The sequence below is a fragment of the Lynx canadensis genome, chromosome C1 (assembly GCF_007474595.2).
Source record: "Lynx canadensis isolate LIC74 chromosome C1, mLynCan4.pri.v2, whole genome shotgun sequence".
NCBI lineage: Eukaryota > Metazoa > Chordata > Mammalia > Carnivora > Felidae > Lynx > Lynx canadensis.
The window spans coordinates 181,929,808-181,956,383 of record NC_044310.1 but is presented as its reverse complement, the minus strand read 5'-3'; the positions used below and the strand labels follow the sequence as shown (position 1 = coordinate 181,956,383).

At 38.5% G+C, this 26,576-nt stretch overlaps 1 protein-coding gene across 2 annotated transcripts in view; it reads left to right on the top strand.

Annotated features, from left to right (window-relative positions):
- DNAH7 (dynein axonemal heavy chain 7) overlaps positions 1-26,576 on the top strand; it is a 270,159-nt gene that overhangs the window by 111,416 nt on the left and 132,167 nt on the right. For both annotated transcript variants that reach the window (XM_030328070.1, XM_030328069.1), the window contains 11 exons: positions 2,175-2,387; positions 4,276-4,374; positions 9,298-9,546; positions 12,187-12,336; positions 14,854-15,036; positions 15,372-15,548; positions 17,860-17,991; positions 19,770-19,994; positions 23,289-23,486; positions 25,529-25,684; positions 26,393-26,561. In XM_030328070.1, coding sequence (XP_030183930.1) covers positions 2,175-2,387; positions 4,276-4,374; positions 9,298-9,546; positions 12,187-12,336; positions 14,854-15,036; positions 15,372-15,548; positions 17,860-17,991; positions 19,770-19,994; positions 23,289-23,486; positions 25,529-25,684; positions 26,393-26,561 — 1,951 coding nt within the window. The remainder of the gene's footprint in view (positions 1-2,174; positions 2,388-4,275; positions 4,375-9,297; positions 9,547-12,186; positions 12,337-14,853; positions 15,037-15,371; positions 15,549-17,859; positions 17,992-19,769; positions 19,995-23,288; positions 23,487-25,528; positions 25,685-26,392; positions 26,562-26,576) is intronic.

The window sequence follows — 26,576 nt, the reverse complement described above, 5'->3', positions numbered from 1 at the left end:
AAACTACGCTTTTAAAGAGGTACTATCTATGGCACGTGGGTGTCTTAGTTGGTTAAGTGTCTGACTTCGGCTCAGGTCATGATCTCACAGTTTGTGGGTTCAAGCCCTGCATCGGGCTCTGTGCTGATGGCTCCAGAGCCTGGAGCCTACTTCAGATTCTGTGTCTCCCTCTCTATGTCCCTCCCCCACTCATGCCCTGTCTCTCTCTCTCAAAAAGAAATAAACATTAAAAAAATTTGAAGAGGTACTATGCATATAGTAATTCTCTTGCATTCTTTGTTTCTCAAATATGTAGTGCCTTAGAGCACTTGTTTAAGCTTCTCTGTTCCAAGTTATTTGCTCAAGCTATGTATTTTTAACATTTTATTCTTTCTTTAATGGTAACCTTACTGATAAAATAGGTGTACTAAGGTCTCTAGCTAGTAATTAACACATTGGAAGGATCTTGTTTGATGCAAATCTTTCATTCTCAACCTGGAACAGTCTATAGGATCACTTAAGCGAGATGTCTAATTTTCTATCTGCCTGTGTTTCGGGTAATTCAATGAATTCCTGGAAGATACTTACCAACTATCTGAATAAAAATTAGCATTTTTCTAGGGGCACCTGGCTGGCTCAATTAGTACAGCATGCAACTCTCGGTCTCAGGGTTGTGAGTTCAAGACCCACATTGGGCATGGAGCCTACTTAAAAAAAATTGCCACTTTTCTAGAATATTATTTTTTTCTCTTTAGTACACAAAGTTTCCTGTCTAAATGTACGAGCTATTGAAGTAGGACTTGACACGTAATAACATTCTAAAGTTAAATTTTCTTTTATTTTTTTATTTCTTTTTAATCTTTATTTTTGAGGGAGAGAGAGACAGAGCATGAGTAGGGTAGGGGCAGAGAGGGAGGGAGACTCAGAATCCAAAGCAGGCTCCAGGCTCTGAGCTGTCAGCCCAGAGCCTGACACGGGGCTCGAACCCACGAGCTATGAGATCATGACCTAAGCCAAGGCCAGATGCTTAACCGACTGAGCCACCCAGGTGCTCTGTGAAGTTAAATTTTCTTATTTATTCTTCTAAAATCTGTTGAGTTTTCTCTTTAGTTAGCATCATGTAACATTTATCTATCCCACAACAGTTAAAATATCATGAGAAAAAATATTGTGGAGCACCTGGATGGCTCAGTTGGTTAAGAGTACGATTCTTGCTGTTGGCTCAGGTCATGATCTCACAGGTGTGAGATCAAGCCCCACATCGGCATGGAGGCTGCTTGGGATTCTCTCTCTCTCTCTCTCTCTCTCTCTCTCTCTCTCTCTTTCTTTATCTCTTTATCTCTCAAAAATCAATCAATAAAAATATCTTTACAATTTGGAAAACTGATTTATTTCTAGTATTAATTATCTGAGACTTCCAGTTTTCATTTCTTTATGCTTGATGAAAGACTGACATGCTTACTATAGACACAAAAAAGTTAAAAATATCTCAAAATACCTTATTTATCTAACATAGCCTTGTTATTAGGAGTAATCTGATTAGCCCACTGCATATAATTAATTAGATTCCTAGAGAACCTCACTTACAGCCCAGGTCTCCCCAAACCAGGCACTTTTTCACCAGCCCAGAAGAAAAGCCCAGCTTTTGGACATCCCAGCAGAATTGGATACTTTTTCCCTATAATCTGTCACTTGCCAAGAAGAATCGATCTAAGTACCATAAGAATTTATAAGTGTTCTTAAATCATGATTTAAGGAAAAATACTTATACAGAAGTTAATGATATGTATTATATAACAATGACAAGAAACCCATTTTTATTTTTTAAAAGTGTTTATTGATTTATTTTGAGAGAGGCAGAGAGAGAGAATGTGAGCAGTGGTGGGGCAGACAGAGAGGGAGAGAGAGAATCCCAAGCCAGCTCCTCACTATCAGCACAGAGCCCTACCTGAGGCTTGATCATACCAGCCCGTGAGATCATGACCTGATTCGAAATCAGGAGTTAGACGTTTAACCAACTGAGCCACCCAGGCACCACTAGAAATCCATTTTTAAAATTAAGTGTTCTTATCTATATGATCTGGACACTGTAATTTAATATTATTGAGGAAGAGCTATAAAGTCATAAGGAAATGCCCAGTAGGTTATCTTTATGATGGTCTTCTTTAAAAAACACCTATTCTGCACTCCTACAGGCTCTCTTTCGGACGGTAGCAATGATGGTGCCTGATTATGCCATGATTGCTGAAATAGTCCTGTACTCCTGTGGGTTCGTCACAGCTCGTCCACTGTCAGTGAAAATCGTGGCCACCTACCGCTTGTGTTCAGAGCAGTTGTCCTCACAACATCACTATGACTATGGCATGAGAGCTGTGAAGTCCGTGCTTACTGCCGCTGGGAATCTAAAGGTAGAGGAGTCAAGTTATTTCTTACTCATAAATTTTGTTGGTAAATTTCAGGGCCATCTGTCTTTACAGAGTCCAATACTGGCTGGTTTCACCAGTTGAAAAAAATTCAGTTGTACTAAAAAATAGTTGATCGTCTGCACATGTGAAAAAGGAAATTTTTAGGATCTGTAAAAACTTAAATGTAATTTAGTGATTTGATTTGAGTTCAATTCCATAATTTAAAAAAAAATTAATGTTTATTTATTTTTGAGAGAGAGGGAGAGACAGAGTGCCAGCTGGGGAGGGGCAGAGAGAGAGAGGGAGACACAGAAGCCAAAGCAGGCTCCAGGTTGTGAACTGTCAGCACAGAGCCCAACATGGGGCTCGAACCCACAAACTGTGAGATCATGACCTGAGCTGAAGTCGGACCCTTCACCAACTGAGCCACCCAGGTGCCCCTCCATAATTTTGAATGTATGAAGTTAAGTACTACCAAGGAATAAAATTCCTTGTTGCTGAGAAATATTTTGAAGGCTTTCAGTCTATATGAACATATATAGCCTTAAAAGAAATAATGTATAATTAATAAATATATACAAATGTGGCTGAACATTATCAATTAATGTAATTCCATAATTACAATCTATTGTAGACCAGCAGTTATAGATTTGCAACATAACATTTGAATTTTAAAATGGTATGAATCATAACTATATAGATGGAGAAATACAAATATTTTAAGGCTTGTGTAACCTTTCATTGAAAGTATTTTGTGGAGCCATGAACTATTAATGTGCATTATTTCTTTATGAAACAAAGCAAGGTAGGCTATACTTAATAGCAAAATGCAAAATGTGACCTTGGAGTTTATAAAATGTTCATGTTCATGTTTTGTAGAAGATAAAGGTTTTAAAATATATTCTACATGATTAAGAACAATGGCATGCATTTTTATCTTCTGTAATAATGTTACTGAGAATTCTGATATATGGTGGTGATATTCTATTTCACATTAGCCTAGCATAACTTCAAGTCATTGTCTTTTTGCAATAAGCAAATGCAACTAGAAGCAACAATTTATATTAACCTGGCATGTCAGAATTATTCTGTGGCCGGATAATGGAAAAGATAATGCATTGTCCTAGTGTATGTTATCACTGACATCTTGACTGTGGAATTGAGCTATTAAGTTATGCTGCAAATGAATCCTGCAAATGAATCCTATCATTCTTTGTCAAAAGCTAATTTAGAGTGGTTGAAAGTGTTGGCTTGAATATTTTGAAGTTTGTTTTTATTATGTCAAGAAACAATTTAAACATTTGCTTTAAAATAATAGCTTCTCAAATCACAAAATAGACTTTTGACACTTCACAATTTATGTGTAGTTACATTGATCTGAAGACAAAGTCCATATGTGCAGAATTAGCTTTGGCACTGGGTGCTCTGAGCTTGACAGCTGGGCATCACTGACTTTGTAAGGTTACAGAGCCAGTTCAGTTGCGACGTGGAATTTATTAGGCATAAAGGTTCTAGAGGAAAGGAAGAGTGTTCTGGAAAATTAAATGCATGATGGTAGGAGAAACTTTGGAGTGAGATGTTGAAGAAAGTGTTGGAAGTTGGGAGAAATAATTCTCAGTTTCCATGTTTGTGAACGATGCTAACCTTATTACGGGCATGAGCAACAGGTTTGGAGTTCAACCAGGCTTTTAGTAAACTTTGGGTCTATCACAGGTGTTTTGGAATTTTTTCAGACTCTAAAATTAATAACAATCCAATTAAATGAAAATAAATGAGAACAATTTTACGTGGATTTAAATTGTCTTTAGGGTCTGTGTGTGTATGTGTGTGTGAAAATGTAGAGGTTACATTTAGAAGATGGGGAGATCACCTTGAGTATATTTTCTTTTAGCTGAAATATCCAAATGAAAATGAAGAAATTTTGCTGCTTAGATCTATTATTGATGTAAATCTGCCAAAATTTTTGTCCCACGATTTACCACTCTTTGAGGTAAGAACATTTATTATTTTGGTATATCAGAATTTTTAAAATGATGTATTTATCAAGTGTCCAACTTTGCAATTCCCTAGGAGAAACGTCTATAGATAATAATGACACGGCACAGAAAAACATAGATCATCCCATGTTGTACTTGAAGTGTGTTTAACTAGCTCTGTTACTTTATATGACTTTCAACAAGTTGCGATTTTTAAATAGTACTTTTTTACTGCATAATGTAATAAACCCACAAAAGTTGCAAAGTATGTTTGCTTATAAATTACATTAGAATGTAGGCTCCATGAAGGAGAATAATTGGTCTAACACACCACTGAATCCTTTGCACAGAAAAGGTACGTGGTCAATGTTTGTTAAATTAATAATTGAAGATGGGCGCCTGGGTAGCTCTGTCGGTTAAGTGTCTGACTTTTGGTTTCGGCTCAGGTCATGATCTCACAGTTTGATGAGTTCGAGGCCCCCCCGTCGGGCTCTGTGCTGACAGTGTCGAGCCCATTTGGTATTCTCTCTGCCTCCCCCTCTCTCTTTGCTCCTTCTCTGCTTGCTGTGTCTCTGTCTTTTCCAAAATAAACAAAAAACTTTAAAAAATTAATAATTGAAGACATTTTTAAAGAAGCTTAATTTCTTTAAAAGAGTATAATGGCTTTTATGAAATTGATTTTTCAGGATAATTTAAAGAAAGAACTAAGTTTAAGAAGCTTGTTATATTTTTAAGATTAGACTGTTACTAATTGAGAGGAAGTATTAGAATAACGGTTAAGGTTTTCACGTTTCATTTGATGTCATTCTTTTCCTTTTCCCTGTCTCAGATAGAAGGAATCAGGGGCCTGTCTCCCAACAGATGTTAGATGGTGCACTAATTTGCGCTGCCTTGAAGTTCAAGCAGTTAGCTTCCAATGTGTAAAGACTGCAGGGGTATGACAGGGAGGGGGGAGAAGGCCACTGTCTCTGTAGTGTGGCCCAGTGTCTTCAGCTTTCCCTAGTAACCATATATCACCAAGTTGAAAGGATCTTTTCATAGCACTTAGAGCTGGCAGTGCAAATATATAAGGAATAGGTTCAAATTTTCTTCCTCATGTTTTCCCTCAGTGTCTTTGGCACTAGTATACTGAATAAATTTTCCAAGAGTAAAAACTACATATTTTTATAATTGTTTTAATGTTTATTTTTGAAAGACAGGGCGCATGCATGCACATACGCGAGAGGGGCAGGGGCAGAGCGGGAAGGGGAGGGAGGATCTGAAGAAGTGGGCTCTGTACTGACAGCATGGAGCCCTATGTGGGGCTTGAAATCACAAACCGTGAGATCATGACCTGGCCCAAAGTCGGACACTTAACCAACGGACCACCCAGGCGCCTCGAAACACTGCATTTTATAACGTGGAAATCTGACTCACCAGATGTATTCTCAAGCAGTTGTGTATTCACTCCGTGAACATTATTGAGCAATGTCTCAAAAATGGAGCATAACTGTCACTTTTTTTTCTAATGTTTATTTATTTTTGAGACCGACACAGAGCATGAGCGGGGGAGGGGCAGAGAGAGAGGGAGACACAGAATCCGAAGCAGGCTCCGGGCTCTGAGCTGTCGGCACAGAGCCCCATGCAGGGTTCAAACTCGTCAACTGCGAGATCATGATCTGAGCCAAGGTCGGACAGTCAACTGACTGAGCCACCCAGGCGTCCTGCATAACTGTCACTTTAAATTGGGACAGTGACAATTCCTTGTTGCGAGACTATCCTGTGCACTGTAGGACGTTTGGCATCCTTGCCCCTCACCCTCACCCCAGTTTTTAGAGACCTTTTTTGTTGTGACGACCAGCACAACTCCACATATTTCCAACTCACATCCTGAAAGGAGAGTGAGGACAACTGGTCTTGGTTGAGAACCACTGGATACCAAATATGTTCTGGGGTTTCAAGGTCAACCATAAGCAATTTGAACAATCTGAGAAGCTATGTTTATTTATTTATCAAACACTGTGGACTTACCGTGGATCAGACACAAGGGCTTTGCTAATAGTAACTTAATGCTCACAATGACCCAGTAGGTAGGGCAGGTGCTGTCATTATCCCTGTTTTACAGATCATTTAACTGAGGCAAAGATAATTAACTTTTATTTATGGCTAGTACATGAGCAAGCGGGAATTTCAACCATGCAGTCAGGCTGTGGAGTGCTCTTGACCACTGTGCTACGATGCTTGTTTCTCCCATTTATCCCAAGGAAACATACTGCTTTGATAAACTAAGGTCAGTTTCTCTATAACAGCGTTTGAAGGATTAAATATAGGGGCAATTAAGTTCATAGTTCATAAATTCTAAAGTGTAGTTCAAACATGAAGCACTTCTGAATTTTCACTTGTACTTTCACAGTAAAGAAAATAGTTCTTTTTCTCACATAGGTTGCTATAATACTTACAGCTTTAGCAGTTTATAAAGGTATGTTTCTTAGATCTTGCAATCAACTTTATATATTCCTATATTCCTATATACTAAATATGGAATCATAATTCTTTCCAATCATACAGTATATGATCGTATCAGGTTCCCAAAGCTGCCATAACAAAGTACCCCAAACTGTTAAGACAACACAAATGTATTCTCTCAAATTTCTAGAGGATAGAAGTCTGAAATCAAACCTCTAGAAAAGACTCCTTTGCCTCTTCTTAGCTTCTGGTGGCTATTGGCAACCCTCGATGTTCCTTGGAGTGGGTTGGCATTGCTCCAATCTCGGCCTCCACCTTTACATGGCCTCCCCTGGGTGTATTTGTATTTGAATCTCCGTCTCCTTTCTGCTACAAAGATAGCAGTTATTGGATTTAGGGCCCAGTATAACATCTTAATTTACCTAATTATATCTGCAAAGATCCCATTTCCAAAAGAGGTTACATTTTGTGGTTTTTGCATGGGCATGAATTTTTGAGACAGACTAAGATGATTAAAATACTAACCACCACAGTGATTAAAATACCTTTGAACTAAGTTTTGTATGTGATATTGAGGTATGGATTAAAGGCATCCTATCTTTATCTTTTCTCCATCAAATTGTCTTTGTTCAGAATGAGATGTTCAAATGTATGTGGGTCTCTTTGTGGACTCCCTGTTCTGTTCCACTGATATATTTGTCTATCATTATAGTAATATGACACTGCATAATCAGTCTTGAAATCAGATAATACTCATCTAACATTTTAACTTAAAAGTATTGTAAAACTAAAATTTCTAAAAGAAAACAGGAGAAATATTTTGTGACTCTGGGGTAGGCAAAAATTTCTTAAACACAGCACCAAAAGCACAGTGCATAAAACAATAAATTGATAACATATACTCATCAAAATTTTGAAAGTTTGCTTTTTGAAAGACACTGATAAAAGAATGAAAGACAAGTTGCAGTCTAGGAAAAAATATTTGCCAATTAGATATATGATGAAGGAATTGTATGCAGAATATTTAAAGAACGGTTAAAACTTGCCATTAAGAAGATAAACCTATTAGGGGTGCTTGGGTGGCTCAGTTGGTTAAGTGTCTGACTTTGGTTCAGGTCATGATCTCACAGCGTGTGGGTTTGAGCCCCACATCGGGCTCTGTGCTGACAGCACAGAGCCTGGAGCCTGCTTCACATTCTGTGTCTCCCTCTCTCTCTGCTTTCTCTCTGCTTTTCTGCTTTCCCATGCTGTCTGTCTCTGTCTTTCAAAAATGATTAGATGTTTAAAAAAAAAAAAAAAAAAGGGAAAGAAACCAATTAAAAATAGACAGAAGATTTGAACAGGTACGTCACTAAAGAACATCCACATAAAGGAAATAAGCACATACAAAAAATGATAGTCATCAGGAAGTGCAAACTGAAGCCACAGTAAGATACTGCGACACATCTATGAGTGGGGCTAAAATTAAAAAGACTGGCCATACCAGGGTGCCTTGGGTGACTCTGAGGGTTAAGCATCTGACTCTTGGTTACAGCTCAGGTCGTGATGTCACAGCTGGTGAGCCCCGCATGGTGCTCTGAGCTGCCTGCCAGGGCGAAGCCCGCCTAGGATTCAGTCTCCTCTCTCTCTGCCCCTCCCCACTCTCATGCACACGCTTCCTCGGGCTCTCTCTCTCTCTGAAAAATAAATACATAAACACTAAAAAAAGTTGAAAAGACAGACTACTAAAAGTATTTGGGTAAATTTAAATAATACAACCACCTTGGAAAGCAGACACTTTCTTAAAATATTAAAATCATAACCACATTACCCAAGTATTCCACTACTCAGTATTCACCCAAGAGAAGTGAAGGCATTTGTCCATACAAAGACTTGCATATAAATGTTCATAGAAGTTCTGTTTTTAATAGCCCCAAACTGGAAACAATGAAAGTGTCCATCAACAGGGGTATGGATTTAGAAACCATTATACTTCAATGCAATGTAATACTTATATGCAGTGAGCTATTAGCAGATGCTGTCACATGCACAAATCTCCAAATCTTTATGCTGAATAAAAATCAGAAAAAAACCACATCCATAATGTGTAACTTCATCTGTATTAAATTCTAGGCAATACAAATAAAAAAAAAAAGGTAACAGAAAGGAAATTAGTGGTAACTTGGTGACGGAGGTGGGAGGTGGCAAGGAGAGAAGGTAAAGAGGATTACAAAAGGTCACAAGGTGACTTTGGGGAGTGATAGATAGGCTGATTGTCTTGATTGAGTTGATGGTTCCACCTATCGAATTGTAACACTTTAAACATTGTTCATTGTGTTAGTCTTGATACCTCTAAAAAGCTGTTAAAAATACTGTTGCACTATTTAATGGCTCTATTTCCATCAGTATTAAATATGAGGATGGGAGGAATTTCATCATGTGTACTTATATGTGTGTGGAGAGAGACAGGGTATTGAATGTATAATATAAATCCCCAAATCATTTGTCATCAGGGAATCACCTCAGATTTGTTTCCTGGTGTGAAATTACCAAAACCAGATTACAACGATTTGCTAACAGCTATCAAAGATAACTGTGAGTCCATGAATTTGCAAATGACCAGATTCTTTTCTGAGAAGATACTTCAAATATATGAGATGATGATTGTGCGTCATGGTTTCATGATTGTGGGAGAACCATTTGGAGGGAAAACCAGTGCATATCGCATCTTAGCAGGAGCACTAAATGACATCTGTGAAAAGGTAGGTGTGGTATTAATGCATTAATTTATTTATGATCAGCTTTGGGGAAGATAGAATGTATGGTCATTTAAAATGATATCTTAGTGGAGGGGCTCCGGGGTGGCCCAGTCAGTTGGGTATCCAACTCTTGATTTCTGCTCAGGTCATGATCTCACGGTTCGTGGGATTGAGCCCCACATCGCCTCTGCACTGGCAGCAGGGAGCCTGCTTGGGATTCTCTCTCTCTTCTCCTCTCCTGCTTGTGTGCTCTCTCTCTCAAAATAAATAAACATTAAAAAAAAAAAGATACTTTAATGTAGCAACTTAAAATCGTGGAAAAAATGAGTCAAAGGGAAAATACTACTAGAAAAGTAATATGAAGCTATTAAGTTTAGCATATAAAGAATATACCATAGATTTGCCTGTCAACCTTTTATTTCTTTTCAAATTTTTTTTATTTATGAAGGTAACACGTTTGTTGTAAAAAAAAAAAAAGTCTGAAAATCCTAAAAGTTTTCTTTTTATACTTAAAAAAAAATTTTAGAGTGAGAAAGAAAGCATGCATGTGGGGGAGGGGCAGAGGGGGGAGAGAGAGAGAGAGAGAGAGAGAGATGGGGAAAAGGGGAAGAGAGAGAATCCCAAGCAGGCTCCATGCCGTCAGTGCAGAGCCTGATGTGGGGGTCCATCCCATGACCCTGGGATCATGACCTGAGCTGAAATTAAGAGTCAGACATTCAACTGACTGAGCCACCCAGGCACCCCTCTTTTTATACTTTTAAGAGAGTATTTTTTATTTCCTGGATGGTTAGTTTTGTAATGCAAACTTCTGTGATTAGCTGCTAGTGGTATTAAAGTGACTGTGTGCTGTGTGTTATATAATACTTACATATGTACATAAATGCAATGAATTCCTATCTTATGCATCATGGTTTGGTCTACTTTGAAATGCTCCTTTGAAAGGAATGAGGCTGCTTTTAATTTTCCAACTAATAAAATTTAATTTCCATCTACTTCTTGTATTTTGAAGAGTTTTGTTTCATTCATTTCAATGTTTATAGCCAAATGGGATTTGTGATCATTATATCTTTTTTTTTTTAATGTTCATATTTTTGAGTGAAAGCGTGTGAGCAGGGGAGGGGCAGAGAGAGGGAGACACAAGTCTGAAGCAGGCTCCAGGCTCTGAGCTGTCCGCACAGAGCCTGACGTGGGGCTCGAACTAACGACCGCAAGTTCATGACCTGTGCAGAAGCTGGACACCGAATCGACTGAGCCACCCAGACGCCCCAATGTGATCGTTAGATCTTTCTTGTGGAGTCTCACTAGCCTGTTGCCTTTGAGACAAAAACCTTGTTTTGGTGATAGCAACTTCCTCTGACAATGATGGTAGAGCTTTCCCATACTTCTGGATTTAGGACGATGCCTTCCTTGTCAGCCCCTTGGTGGGCACAGAGAAGTATGCAAAGCCTCAAAGCTTGTTTTACTGCTTAGTGATCTTCCCACGTCTTTATTCGAGTTTGGTGGTTTGTGTCCCAAGCCCCGAGGGGGTGGGCAGAAGGCAATGTTGGGAAGAGTTGCACATGTTATGTTGTTGTGTATAAAAAAAAAAAGAAATGACTACTAACGGAGCACAGGGGATTTATAGGGCAGTGAAACTATTCTGTACGATAGTGTAATGATGGATATGTGCCATTGTGTGTTTGGCAGAACTCATAGAATGTATAACACACGAGTGACCCTTAATGTAAACCATGGACTTTAATTAGTAATAATGTATCAATATCAGTTCATTATTCATAATAATATACCAGCCCAATGCAAGGCTTTAATAATAGGGGAAACTGGGCGGGGGGGGGGGGTGGTGGTGAGTGGGCAGAGGGAATCTATGTGAAACTACAGAGATCTGACTTTACACTCAATTTCTCTGTAAATCTAAAGCTACTCTAAGAAAATAACATCTATTTATTAAAAACATGAAAAGCTTATGCCCCAAGGGGTGTTAACATCTCTTGTATAATTCCCACACGGGCTTCAAGGTTCTGGTCAAAACTGACAATCTGCCAATATTAACTTTTCCATTCTGTGAGAATGGAACATGGTTAGATCTTTTAATTTTCTCTCAGAGAATATTTGGTAGCAGGAGTCGGCAATTACAGCCCAAATTTGGCCCCGAGCCTATTTTTCTAACACCAATGAGCTTAGAATGGTGGTAACACTTTTTAACGTTTGTTTAAAAAAAAAAAATGGAAAGAAAGAAAAGAAACAGAGAAGAATATGTGAGCGGCTGTTTGTAACCTGAAAGCCTATAATATTGACTGCCTGACCCTTAACAAAAAATTTTGCCAGGTTTCATTGTTGTTTTAGATTTACAGTTCTGTAAGTATTTAGGTTTATAGCTAATTTATTACTGAGTATTTTATGAGTTTTTAAAACTATGGTAAACAGTATTTGTAAAAATTTAATTTTTTCAGTTGTTCATTGGCACTGTGTAAATACAACCAGTCTTTATATATGGACTTCATATGCTGGAACTTTGTTAAATGCATTCCTTATTTCTGGGAGTTTGTTTGTAGAGTCTAGGAGTTTCTACATATACAGTCCTGCCTTTCTATGAATAGAGACAGTATCCTTCTAAATGGATAATGTACTTTTTTTTCCTTTAAGGGGTTAATGGAAGAGAACAAGGTTCAAATTACTGTTTTAAATCCCAAGTCTGTCACCATGGGTCAGTTGTATGGACAGTTTGATGTAGTGTCTCACGAGTGGTCCGATGGCATCCTCGCTGTCAGTTTTAGGGCATTTGCTTCCTCACCGGTAAGTACTGACACTTCAGCGTGCACACTTCGAAAGACTGTGGTAGTCCTTTCTGACAGATGTCTGATGTGTTTTTCAGTTGTTCCAAACAAACATTTATATTTCTAGTTCAAGCTCAAGGTGTTTATTTACAACACGGTCCCAGATCGTCTGGCACTGTTTCTGCCAGCATCGGCAGCACCTACAAAGAAGCCAGACGATGCCAGATGCTGGCAAAGATGCCAGATGCTGGCGAGGGCCTTTGCCTGGGTGTGCGGAGAAGAGGGCACGAGAAAGAGGTCAGGGAAAAAGCACTCCTGGGTCTCTTTTTTTCAGGCTAACTGACACAGGATGGAGAACAGCTGAATATCGTGATCCTTTTGCTCCTTCAGGAACGTTCTTCCGTTGCCCACTTTTTAGGCTGCTGTCTCTGTCACACCCACTAATTGTTAGGTATATTCCAGTTCGCAGAGAAGAAATTGCAGACCTTTACAAAACAATGTCTTCAAGTTCCAACACTTTTGCCCTACTTGTTCGGAAGACAATGGGCTGCTGGAAAGCGTAGGAGGTGAGGGATGAGCCAGCTGTGCTGACTGCTGTGAGTGAGAGCGGGCATTTACCTACTCCTGGCTTATTCTGCTGAGCAGCGGTTGCCCGCTCTTCCAAGAAAGAGTCCACAGACCAGGAAATGTTAACTTGGTTGCCACATGTTAGCAGGCTGTCCACAGAATGTGATCATGTGGGAGAGAGCTTGCTAAGTCTGGTCTTAAAGAAGAAGGGCCTAGGCTAGAGACACTTAATTTATTAAATCTTTTTCAAGTAAACATTTCCTTTATTCTGACTACCTTACGTCTTGACTTTGGTGCTCTTTATTCGCTTAAGGACCTGTCTAATCATTATTCTTTAATCAGTGTGACAACGGAAAAATGTCATATCTCAACTCTGCTCTTAATGGCTGAAGGAACTTGGGCAATGAGTGACATAAGGATTGGCTTTCATGGGACAGAGATCTTGCCCAGTACCAGGCTTTATTAGTAATTTCAAGGATAAAAGTAACTGAGGCAAACAGACACGTTGGGACCATTGATATAACTTCTCAGTTTCTTTCTTTTCACAGTGGATAAACTCTGGCCCAGATTAACACATGGCATCTGTAGATAATGTATGCAGTTACATTATTTGTACAGAAATAATTATGAGATCTCTCCCATTGTACATCTAGTTACATAGCACATATTACATTTTCCAGAGAGCTTTGTCCCATAAATAGTCTCAGAGAGGTTAAGGAGCTGACCCAAAGTCTCCTAGCTGGTAAGTAGTAAAGTCAAATGAAAAGCAAGGTCTTTCAGACCGTAGAGCCCAACATCTTGCTGTTACATGGTGGTGTTACCCAAAGCGAAGATTAGCAGGCATGGGAAGCCAACAGTGCAAGGGAAAGTTGCTCTCAAGGTGACTTCTGAGGTACGGGCTCTTCTCAAGGTGACTTCTGGGGTACAGGCTCTTCTCAAGGTGACTTTTGGGGTCTGGGCTCTTCTCAAGGTGACTTCTGGGGTCTGGGCTCTTCTCAAGGTGACATCTTCTCAAGGTGACTTCTGGGGTACGGGCTCTTCTCAAGGTGACTTCTGGGGTCTGGGTTCTTCTCAAGGTGACTTCCGGGGTACGGGCTCTTCTCAACGTGACTTCTGGGGTACGGGCTCTTTTCAAGGCGACTTCCAGGGTATGGGCTCTTTCTTGCTTCCTGGCTCAGAGAGTGGGTATGGGGTGGCTTAAGCCCATGACAAGTGTACCGTCTTGTAGATTAAAGCAGTTGTCCACAGGGACTGAGAAGGTGTTAAGACGGATCCAAGTCCCTCACCACTTCAACTCAAATCACGTTTGCTGAAAGTGAACCAAGGCAGCATCCATGTGCCCAAAAAAGCTGATTCGTAAGCTGTGGAAAGTAGAATCAGCTTTTGTACTCTCCAGCAGCTACCTAGCCACTCCTTAATATTTGTTGAGCTTTTACTGTATTCCAGACAATGAGCAAATATTTTCATATTTATCATTGTGAAACTGAATCTTATACTAATGTCCCATATCGCCATAAAACCATTCAACCCAAGAGGGGTATGAATGTGTGTGAATTCATTCAAGCGGAGGGAAGAAAAAACTTGACTTAGCACGTAAGAGTAATTAATCTGTATGAACATAATATTGCATAGAATCAGGTAATTTCAATGAAAATTCTGTTTTCACTGACAATTATATTTTTTTTTATTTGTAATACTTTCCAAAACATGTTACATGTGAGTTCAGAAACGTTGGAAAAGATGGAATCTTGAGAACAGATGTTATATTCTGTCTTGTCCATGGCACATAAAGGCTTCTTTCGTGACTTTCTCTCCGTACACACATACACACTGTATTCAAAAGACACCTTTACATTTTCATGGTGAAATTAATTTTACAAGTTACATGTTTAAATTTTGAAGCATGGCACTGTTTCCTTACATTATCACTATTAATTTTTCCCTTGTATTCATCAAATGCATATACCAGACGCCAGATAGGAAATGGTTAATTTTTGATGGGCCAGTGGATGCCGTGTGGATTGAGAATATGAATACGGTGCTGGATGACAACAAAAAGCTCTGTCTGATGAGTGGGGAGATTATTCAAATGTCACCACAAATGAATCTTATTTTTGAACCAATGGATTTGGAAGTTGCTTCTCCTGCCACTGTGAGTCCTCAATGTTGACATCTTATACATTTGAAATGTTATAAATGTTTTTATAAGGAACTTTGACTTTAAATGAAACATAATTCATTGTAACAGTACTCTCTCTAAGAACAGGCATAGCTGTTGACCTACCCTGATCAATTTAAGAGTCAGGGATTTTTTTCCTTTTTGTCTAGAACCATTGGTAAAGTCACACATAAAAATTTAGGTCGTGAAGTGACATAAAATTAAGCTTCTTTTTAGGAATTTTCTGCAGGTTTTAAGAAAGGGATATACCACGTCAAATTTCTGACAGAAGCATTACCTTGATGGTAAACAATTATTCTTTTTTCCAGGTTTCCAGATGTGGTATGATTTACATGGAGCCTCACATGTTAGGCTGGAGACCACTAATGTTGTCTTGGATAAATCTTTTACCTGCTGTGATTAGTATTATTCAGAAAGAATTTATAATAGGCTTATTTGACAGAATGGTCCCAGTGTCTGTTGAATTTATTAGAAAGCATACGAAGGTAAGAGGAACGAGAATTTTAAGACTTAAACAATAAGTGGAAAATCCAAATTAGCCAAATATATTCATTTTAATGTCTGTGGTCAATGTCAACTCTCAGGTATTAAGATAACTTAACTGTTTTAACTAAAAACCTTTTTCTGATTAAAGTAAAAAGATTTTAACTTATATACTTATTCTTCAAAACAAAGTTTAATTTTATTTTTGTTTTTTTTTTTAATTTGTAATGTTTATTTTAGTTTGAGAGAGAGAGAAAGCACGTGAGAGCACATGAGGGAGAGGGGCAGAGAGGGAGGGGGGTACCAAGGATCTGAAGCAGGCTGACAGCAGAGAGCCCGATGCTGGGCTCTAACCCGTGAACCGCGAGATCATGCCCTGAGCCGAAATCAGCCACCTAACATAACCGCCTGAGCCACCCAGGTGCCCCCCAGAAAAATTTTAAAAGAAGCATTTTAAAGTTTGAGAAGATGTATGGATGTTACTCTCTTACCTCTTAAAAAAAAAAAAAAGTCTTAAAGGTCCACTTAACCACATCTGGATGAAAATACCTAAAAATGTTATCTCTCATTTCTCAGAGACTATTATATTCTAGTTTCCATTTTTATAATTTTCTTTGTTTTTTAAAGTTCCTAGAATAGGGGCGCCTGGGTGGCGCAGTCGGTTAAGCGTCCGACTTCAGCCAGGTCACGATCTCGCGGCCCGTGAGTTCGAGCCCCGCGTCGGGCTCTGGGCTGATGGCTCAGAGCCTGGAGCCTGTTTCCGATTCTGTGTCTCCCTCTCTCTCTGCCCCTCCCCCGTTCATGCTCTGTCTCTCTCTGTCCCAAAAATAAATAAACGTTGAAAAAAAAAATTTAAAGTTCCTAGAATAAATCTATATTATAACCAGCAAAGGGACCATTTTTAAAAGTAATTCATTTATTAAATCTAAAGAATTAGATAGTGGGTAATGATGGAGGAACACGTTACTACTCTAGGCCTGCTAAATGAGGAATCCACTATATTTAGCATGAGTGTATCTACTTGTTTAGAGATTACTGTTGTTGACTTGGGCTCTGGAACAAACATAGGGACACAGGGCTGGTATTTCTCCTACTGTTGGAAATCGAAGAGAAGAAGGCACGTGTTTGGCTCACAGTACAGAAAAGGAAAGCGGAATTTAAAAATCATGCCAGTGGATAGTGCCTAAAGAGAAAATGCAGAGAAAAAAAGATAAGAGAGCAAAGGATACAATGCCAGACCTGGCTGCAATCTCAGGAAGAGAAGAGAGCGTTTTAAGAAGCAGGTAGTCAGTATTATGGGAAACTACCAAGAGGTCAAGGCAGAAAATGTTTGGCACATGGCCTTGGATTTGGCAAGTGAGAAGATCATGGGGTGAAGCGTGGCCCAAACATTTTCAGGAAAGAGGCAAGCCTGCTCTGGTAGCTCACTGAGGAACGGGCCGGGGGGGGGGGGGGCACTGGCACAACAGGGGCGGACACATCTCTTCCAAGGAGTGTGGATGTTACAAAATTTAAAAAAAAAAAAAAAAAGGGAAAGAAACCTTGAAATTTGTTGAAGATATGAAGTAATCATGTTTCAAAAACAGTTAAACTTGTAGAATAAGCTACAGGTTCCCCCCCCCCCCATCCCCGGCATTGTCAGAGAATGTAGGTATTGCAAATAAATGAATTTTCCACGTAATAACTAATCTTTTCAATAGCAAAAGAGAAAAAAAAAACATGCTTTTATTACAAGCTTCTAAAATGTACTATGTACTTTTGTCCTCTCTTAAAGAAATTATGAGTTCCTCTTAGCTACTATGTAGTAATGAGTGTCTTATTTTTAGCAACAACCATTTGTATTTTAGGGGGGCATCAGTAATACTTAGTCCCATCCTTAGAAACTCGGTTGTCATTTCTGCCTGTTTCTACCGGGACAGTGGCTGAAGATGAAGTCAGCTGCTCCTAATCTTCAGTTCCAATTAACTTTCAGAGACTTAATTCTCACACAGTAACTGTGAAGCAATACCCCTCTAAAGGTTGGAGGAGAGCTCGGAGGCAAGAAGACACGTGTTTATGGAGAACTTGCTATGTGATGCATGGTGCTAGGACCTATGTACAGGACAACACATCCAGTGTCACTACACTCTAGACTAGGGAATTAATCCGTGCCTCAGTTTTCCTACCTATAGAGCTAGAATTATAATCATGCCTTTTCATAAGTACTACAGCTATGAGGACGAAGTAAGTTCAATAAATATTAGTTGATGCTATTTTAATTAGTGCCTAATTTAAGTTGATTTGTTCTATAGACTTTTCCCCCTGATTTTTCAGGAATTATCTCCTACTTCAGACACAAACTTAGTCCGATCCTTAATGAATCTAATAGACTGTTTTATCGATGACTTTGCTGATGCAGTCAAAGTGAAAGAGAGAAATGACCGAGAAACGTATTCTTTATTGGAGGTAAGGTCCATTGCCTTTGAATCCTGCTGTAGAAAGGCATCTACTGCTTTCCCCAGTGCTTCCTCATTAATGAACTTCATTTCTCCCCCGGAAATGGGGGCTGGACTGTGGGTGGTAGCTGAACAGCAAGGAAAAAGTCAGGCCCCAAATAGTAGGTCCTTGGAGGAACCTCCTCAACTGGCAGTTCTATGGCCTCATGAGGTTTGGGTGAAACCCACTGATACCCTTATATCTGCTACTGGAATCTTCAGTCACTTAACCAGCCTCAGAAATGATCAACCCCCAAAATAGCAATGACCATATGATCAGATTCACCTCCCTCCCCTTCAACCTGCAAATCATAATAACTCTTTGCGTTTTTTCCTTGCTTTTCTTCGCTTTTTCTTTTAAGTTTCTTTATTTTGAGAAAGAGGGAGCACGTGTGAACAGGTGTAGGGACAGAGAGAGAGTGAGAGACAGAGACAGAGAGAGACAGAGAGAGAATCCCAAGCAGGCTCTGTGCTATATAAGCACAGAGCCCGATACAGGGCTGGATCCCAGGAACCACGAGATCACAACCTAAGCCAAAATCAAGAGTCAGATGCTCAACTGACTGAGCCATCCAGGTGCCCCATTTTTCTTGAGATTTAAGCGCTTAAAATATATATATGCATATACAAATCTACATCAGGATTGAGGAAAGGAAGAAAATATGTATAAACGTATTTTTAAAATAGGAATAAAATTATCAACAGACCTTGAATATTCCTTAATAAAAAATTATGTACTGCTAATGGTAGCATTTCTAATGTGGTCAATATGTTGCTCTTATTACTTACATTCTATTAAATAAATTAATTTTTAATTTAGTTTTAAAGAGTTTCTGGACAGAAACAACCTGTGAGTAATCTAGGAGCAGGTGCACAGTGTCGAAGTAGAGTCCACAACTTTTATGAGCATAGTCAAGATTGTGTTTGTTTTGGCATTATAAAGGGGATTTGAGGAGCTCAGTTGGTTTCAGTGTCCGACTTCAGCTCAGGTTATGATCTCATGGTTCATGAGTTCGAGCCCCACATTGGGCTCTGTGCTGACAGCTCAGAGCCTGGAGCCTGCTTGGGATTCTGTGTCTCCCTCTCTCTCTGCCCCTCTGTTGCTCATGCTCGGTCTCTCAAAAATAAATGTTAAAAAAATTTTTTTAAAAGGAAGCAGATTTGATTTTAAAGCAAACTAGTAAGTTTTCTCATTTAGTGGTGGGTCTTGTCATCTACTCTGTTTTCCTGCCTAAGCCTGGTAAGAAGAAAGCTTACAGAATGGCAGTTCTAGTTTATGCATTCATTGCTCAGATTATTACAACAGGTAAATAAATGAATATAAATTTGTTCTGCTTTTACAAAAACACTATCAAAATTTAAATTTAAAAAGCAGGTTTATTGTGGATTGATTATTCCTTATTAAAATATGCCTTCATAAAAAGTTATCTCAATGTTCTTTTTTAATATCAGGGTCCTGCCACTTACTTAAAATTTCATGTGATTTACCAGACTAATCATTCTGAGGTTTCACAATGCCTAGAATTATACTTTGCATTATATTATCTTTGCTGATAGCAAGATTTTTCTAAAACATGCAATTTGGCTTTTAAAAATCTAATTATTATAAAATCCTGAGATAACTTACTATTATATGTTAGTTTATTCATTTTCTTTCAAAGATATTAATCTGGCTGACCTGATTCAAGCTTCAAGAATACATTAAAGTCCTTTTTTAATGCACTCTATCTTCTCATCTCTCCGATGCAGGGCATTTTTCTATTTTCATTGATCTGGTCCGTCGGAGCATCTTGTAATGATGATGATAGGTTGAGATTTGATAAGATTCTTCGAGAACTAATGCAAGGCCCAATTTCAGAACTAACTCAAAATAAGTTTAAATTACTGAGCGGTACGGAACAAACGTCTTCAAAAGCACTAACTGTCCCATTTCCTGAAAAAGGAACAATTTATGATTATCAATTTGTCACTGAGGTAAGAACTCTGAAGCAAGATGTACAACATTACAGCACATAATGGCTCTGGGGCCACCTTGTCACCACTGTTTACCTTGAGAGTCAACATGGAGTAGTAAAGGAAGTTGCTTTGGCTTTGAAGTCAGACACCTCTGGGTTTCAGTCCTAGTAATGCCACTTTCTTTCTGTAGAACCTGGGACTAGTTTATTAATCTTTCTGATTCTTGCTTTTCTCTTTGATAAAATGAGACAAATAATAACACCTGATGGGCCTATTGTATTCATTAAATAAAATTACACATTATGACATCTAGTCCAGCAGTAGGTACATTTTGCTTTAAGATACCTCTTGGAGATTCATTTGGTGCATGTTAGCATATCACAGATGGTAAGAAGCCCTGCAGGGCCATAGCTGGGTTAGTGTTAATTCAGCACTTCGCAAATGAATTGGACAATAAAACCTGGGTGGTGTTTGTTCACCTGTATGTGTGTGACAGCTGTAAGTACTGTATTGAGGACATTTAAAAATCCATAATGTTGGGGCGCCTGGGTGGCGCAGTCGGTTAAGCGTCCGACTTCAGCCAGGTCACGATCTCGCGGTCCGTGAGTTCGAGCCCCGCGTCGGGCTCTGGGCTGATGGCTCAGAGCCTGGAGCCTGTTTCCAATTCTGTGTCTCCCTCTCTCTCTGCCCCTCCCCCGTTCATGCTCTGTCTCTCTCTGTCCCAAAAATGGATAAACGTTGAAAAAAAAATTAAAAAAAAAATCCATAATGTTTAAATATGGAGCTTCAGGTGAAATTGGATCATACTATATCCCCAGAGGGTAATTTTATATCCTCTTCTCCCGTTAATAAAGAGAACACCTTTCTATCTCATTAGTATTTCTTTAATAAACTTATTTTTCTAAGCCTCCGTAGATTATTATCTGAGGACCACGATCTAGCCCAAGAGTTTCCTACTGTTAGATGTTGAACTGTTTTGTTGTTTCTTAGTTTTTCTGCTTTGGTGAATGTTCCTGTATACAAGCCATGTGTATATATCTGATTTTTTCTTTAAGATAAATTCCTAGAGGGGCACCTGGGTGGCTCAGTTGGTTGAGTGTCAGACTCTTGGTTTTGGCTCACGTCATGATCTCACAGTTTAATGGGTTCGAGCCTGCATTGGGTTCTGCCCTGACAACACAGAGCCTGCTTGGGATTCTCTCTTCCTCCTGCTTTCTGCCCCTCCCCCACTCATGCTGTCTCTGTCTCTCTCAAAATAAATAAATAAACAATAAACTTAAAAAAATTTTTAAGTAAAAAAGAGAAGTTCCTAGAAAAGGAATTTGCTATATCAATTTTTAATTTTTTATGGCTTTTGAGGTATATTACCAGGCTTACCTCAGAAGAGATTCTTCACCCTGTCAACTGCAAGATATTGTCCTTTCATTTTTCCTAATTTTATTTTATTTCCAATTACTAACAATAGCCTGCATTTTCAGAGCACTTTGAAGTTTATTAAGCTTTTCCACAAGCATTTCTATTTGTTTCCCAATATCTCAGTGAAATAAGAAAGATAGTATTATTTTGCAAATCTTCCCATTGAGGAAATTAGGGCTCAGAGATAGGTGATTTTCCCAGTATCACAAAATCTCTAAGGGCATATCCACTCCAGGTTTTCTGACTCTTAACTTTTCCTTCCTCATATGGTGGGAAAAGATCCATGTTAGAAAAGATCATCAAAAATATGAGAAGGAGGGGACCTGCGTGGCTCAGTCAGTTAAGCATCCAACTTTGGCTCAGGTCATGATCTCGCAGCTTATAGGTTCAAGCCCCACATCAGGCTCTGTGCTGATAGCTCAGAGCCTAGGGCCTTCTTCAGATTCTGTGTCTCCCTCTCTCTCTCTGGCCCTCCCCTGCTCACTCTCTGTCTCTCTTTCTCAAAAATGAATATACTTAAAAAAAAAAGAATATGGGAAGGAAATTGTTATTTTCATCAGTTCTAGAAAGTTCTAGAAATGTCTTTGTAATACAGTTTTCACATGTGATATGAATTCACCATCCTCAAAAAAAAAATCTGTACTATCCACAAAGCACTGTGCCAGAGGATACAAAAATGAGTAAGGCACAGAGCTGCCCTTGATGAGTTCATAACCTCTTCAGAAGAGTGTCATGTGACACTCTAAGCCAAAAGAATGCCATGTGGGAAGGTCTAGGAACCCAGGTCATGTAGGGAAACAGTAGGTCCATCGATGAGACTGGCCTGTGGAACATGTAAAGATATAAGGAAGGAGGGCCTGAATTCTGATATGCTTTAAATGACCAGGAGCTTAAATTTGATTTTGCAAGAATGGAGAGACCAGTGATGTTTTTCTAAGGTGAGAGAGTTAACATGATATCTTTGAAAATTTTTGTTCTAAACACTGTATAGCAAGCACAAATTTTAGTTGACAAGTTAATTGGATACAAAGATGCAGTATAATGTTAAGTCATGATAATAATCTCACATTAAGAAATCTTGTCTATTCTAGATAGTTGTTGCACAGCAATGTGAATATAGTTAAAACTACTGAACCGTATACTCAAAAAAATGGTTGAAGGTATATTTTAGGTATTTTTTTTAACCACAATTTACAAAAATCTCACCTGAAATGATAAGCTGATGTTTGTTATAAATACCATTATAAAAGCATAAGCAGAGGTGCCTGGGTGGCTCAGTTGGTTAAACATCTGACTTTGACTCAGGTCATGATCTCAAGATTCAAGAGTTTGAGCCTTGCATTGGGCTCTCTGCTGTCATCACAAAGCCTGCTTCAGATCCTCTGTCCTCCTCCCTCTCTCTCTTTCTCTCTCTCGGTCTCTCTCTCTCTCTCTCCCCCTCAAAAATAAAAAAATAGACATAAAAAATAAAAAATATTAAAGTATAAGCAACATGCAGCTGATGTTCTAGGGAAATAAGTGCTATATTGGTTAACACTATGGAATAAAATTCTTTACTCTTTCATGCATTAATTAGTCCAGTTTTCTCAATCTAACATTTGGCCAAAATAGCTGATCTTTGGGTTGACGTAATCAGTGGTTTCAGGGCATTAAAAAAACCACAGCATTGCCATTTCATTTTGATTCATATAAAAGCCTCATTTCTTCTCAATTTAGCACAAAGTTTAACTTTCAAATTCAGGGTGAAGTGTTTTAAAGGCTAAAAACAAATGTATAAACATCAGTGTTTTGTTTTGGTCTTGATCTTTGATCTTTTCTACAGTGGCACAGGAGTACAGAGCTTTTAAAAGTATTTTATAATATAACATTCACCGTTTGGCTATTTATTATGAACAGGGAATAGGAAAATGGGAACCATGGGTAAAAAAATTGGCAGAAGCTCCTCCAATTCCTAAGGATGTGATGTTTAATGAAATCATTGTACCAACTCTGGACACAGTTCGATACTCTGCATTAATGGAATTGTTAACCACCCATCAAAAGCCTTCAATATTTGTCGGACCAACAGGAACTGGAAAGAGTGTTTATATCATTGTAAGTATTAGAGAAATCTACATGTTAAAAGGTACATTAATATTCCTAAGAATGTTATTTTGTAAACTACGTGTAATAGTAAACTTCATATTTTTTAAACATTCCAATATTTTGATGTTGTAGCCACGGAGAATTTTTTAGTAACTGCCTATTTTAGAAAATGGACTAAAGATATGCTATTTTACATCACTAAATTATTGTACCTTTTTAAAGGTATTTTAATAAAAATAGCTTGTTGAGGATAAAGAAGTTCATATCTGTTGAAAGGAAGGGGTGTTTTAATTAATTACACTTGATATTTAATTTTCAAAATTATTTAATATAAGAAGGATTATTATGTAGTAATAAGACTGACTGACTTCTGTAATGATTCCCATTGTGTGTTTGTTTAAAAAAAAAAATACTAGCTGCTATAACAGATAATGCCCCAAATCTCAGTAGCTTTACACAGTCTGTGTTCCTTTGTGTTTAGAGGGTCATATTGAACAAAGACTAGTTCTCGCCTCTAGTTTCAGATTTCTGAAGGCAGAAAGCTGCCTGGAGCTGTCAGTAAGTATCCCCAGCTTTGGCAGGACAAGTGAGTGCAAGTTTCCCAGGGGCAAGTGGACAATGTGGAAGTGGACTTCAGCCTTCTTGGGACTCCGTTCTAGATGACTACCCACAGCAGTGCCGCAGTGTGGAGCCCCATTACTTTCCTTATGGCAGAGAACTGCACAGTGTGGGTATCCCTTTGGAGTTTCTTAAGAATTTGCAGATCTGCTCCTCTGAGTAAACATTTAGAAGCTTTCCACGACAGCAGGCAAGACCACATTATCCAAGAGGAAACCACAGTGATGCCAGTGGGATAGGACTTTTGCCTATCTTCCTCTAGCTCTGTCCCCCACCCAGCTGCAGGGTGGGAAGAAGATGGGAAAAAGGGAAAGGAGCCCAAATGAGCCATCAGTGATCCCTCCCCCATTGCAGGTTCTCAGTCAACTCACATTCCCCCAATTATGATAGTTCCTGTTTCTAGTTCTTTATTGATTTTTATCTTTTTATGTAATCTGTCAATCCTTTTGGAATATATTTAGGCATATGGTTAAATAATTGTCCTGATAACATTTATTGAATAATATCTTTCAGAACATACTGAAACGAAACCCTCATTATAATTTAAATGCTGTATACATCAGGAAATATCCAACAGCAGAGATGGAGAAGTTTTAAACTGAGATTTTAAATTAAGGTGTTGGTTTGGCCAAGGTTAAAAATCAATCTTGCTGAAAGTATACAGAAAGCTAAGGGATTTACCCAAGATACCATCAAGAGTCAAGGAATGGAGACTTGATAAGGTTAAACACAATGGTTGGAGAAAAATAAGCCCATTTGTCATTTATACCCTCATTCCAAATTCAGCCCAGGCAAAACAAACAAACAAAAAACACTACTTTTTACAAAATGGGGAATGTACTTTGCATCTTATTTTGTAATCTGCTTTTTCTACCTAATCTATTGTAAATATTTTCCTATTTAATTATTCTTTCACAAGATGATTTGTAAAACACAATGTCTTGGTTAAGAATCATTGTAATTGCACCTGCTTTCTGGTGAAATCCATTTTGAAAATACGGTTATATTATTTAAGCTTCCTAACTTCTAGTCTGATAACTTGGTGTTTCAGTGGAAAGATAACAGACTATAATAAAAAGAACATTTATCTGGTAAGAGATGCATGGTGATCTGAATTCTTCCCCCTTCCCCCATCCCTGAGACCTTAAACGAGTTTCTTAGCCTCTGAGTCCCCATGATCTCTTGTTAAGAAGGAATGTGTACTCTGTGTGGTGGCTTTGGAAATCAGAGAGGCCATATGCATGGGGCCTGGACAAATAGAGACACCACTGATACAGTAACTGTTATTTCTATTGATTCCATCCCTTTTTTCACATTGTTACGACACTCTAAGTTTAGATTCAGGTGTGTCAATACTTTTGCTTAGTGTTTATTTTCAAAAGTCAGAGCATAATTCCAAACTATGGCTCATTTTATTATTTCCTATTATATAGAATTTTCTTTTAAATCAACTCAGCAAAGACATCTACAAGCCTCTGATAATTAACTTCTCAGCACAAACTACAGCAGCTCAAACTCAGAATATCATCATGTCAAAATTGGACAAAAGAAGAAAGGGAGTTTTTGGTCCTCCTTTGGGCAAGAGAATGGTAATTGCTCTGTTTCTATAAGCATGGCACAGCACTGGTCCACTTCGCTGACCCTGCTACAGTCAGAAAAATGAAACAAGATAGACTAAAACTTGATATCTTTTTGTACACTGTTTTTTAATCACAAATTTTGATTAAGTTTCCCTAAAAGTGTGTTCATATTTGCATGTGCATTAGACAACTTGACATTAAAAACAAGCACTTGCCCTTTGAATTAAAAGTAAAATATTCATCTGGGAAATTATCTACCTTTCTACTTCCCTGATTAACATTTCTATTCAGCCATCTATGCTGCTTGCTCCTCTAGACCTTTGAACAACCCAGCTATCAATTGACTTCTCTGTGTTTCTTTGCCAGGAACACCCCTTTGAACCTAACTTTCACCACTCAGAGGTTATAATCATTTTAACATCCTAGCTTTCTCATTTACTTTAATGTATTGAAATTGTATAAGGAAAAAGAGGAGGCATATTGAGAAACAAATTGTGTGAGAGGATTATTAAGTCCTCAACTCTTAATCTATAAAGGTTAGTAATGAGACTTTCCCTATTCCTTGGAAGCATGGATGCTAGGGGATATTATTCTTTATTTGAAAAGAAACCATCATTTCTCACATATGTACTCTACATTCTTTGCCTCAACATGATTTACACAATAGGACATTAAGGTGTTAATATTTAGTAATACTGCTTCTCTTTTTATTCTCAGGTTGTCTTTGTAGATGATGTCAATATGCCCGCTCGGGAAGTATATGGGGCTCAGCCACCCATTGAGTTGCTTAGACAATGGTTAGATCACTGGAATTGGTATGACCTAAAAGATTGTTCTATGATTAAGCTAGTGGACATTCAAATCATGTGCGCTATGGGACCTCCAGGTACGTTTTCTGAGT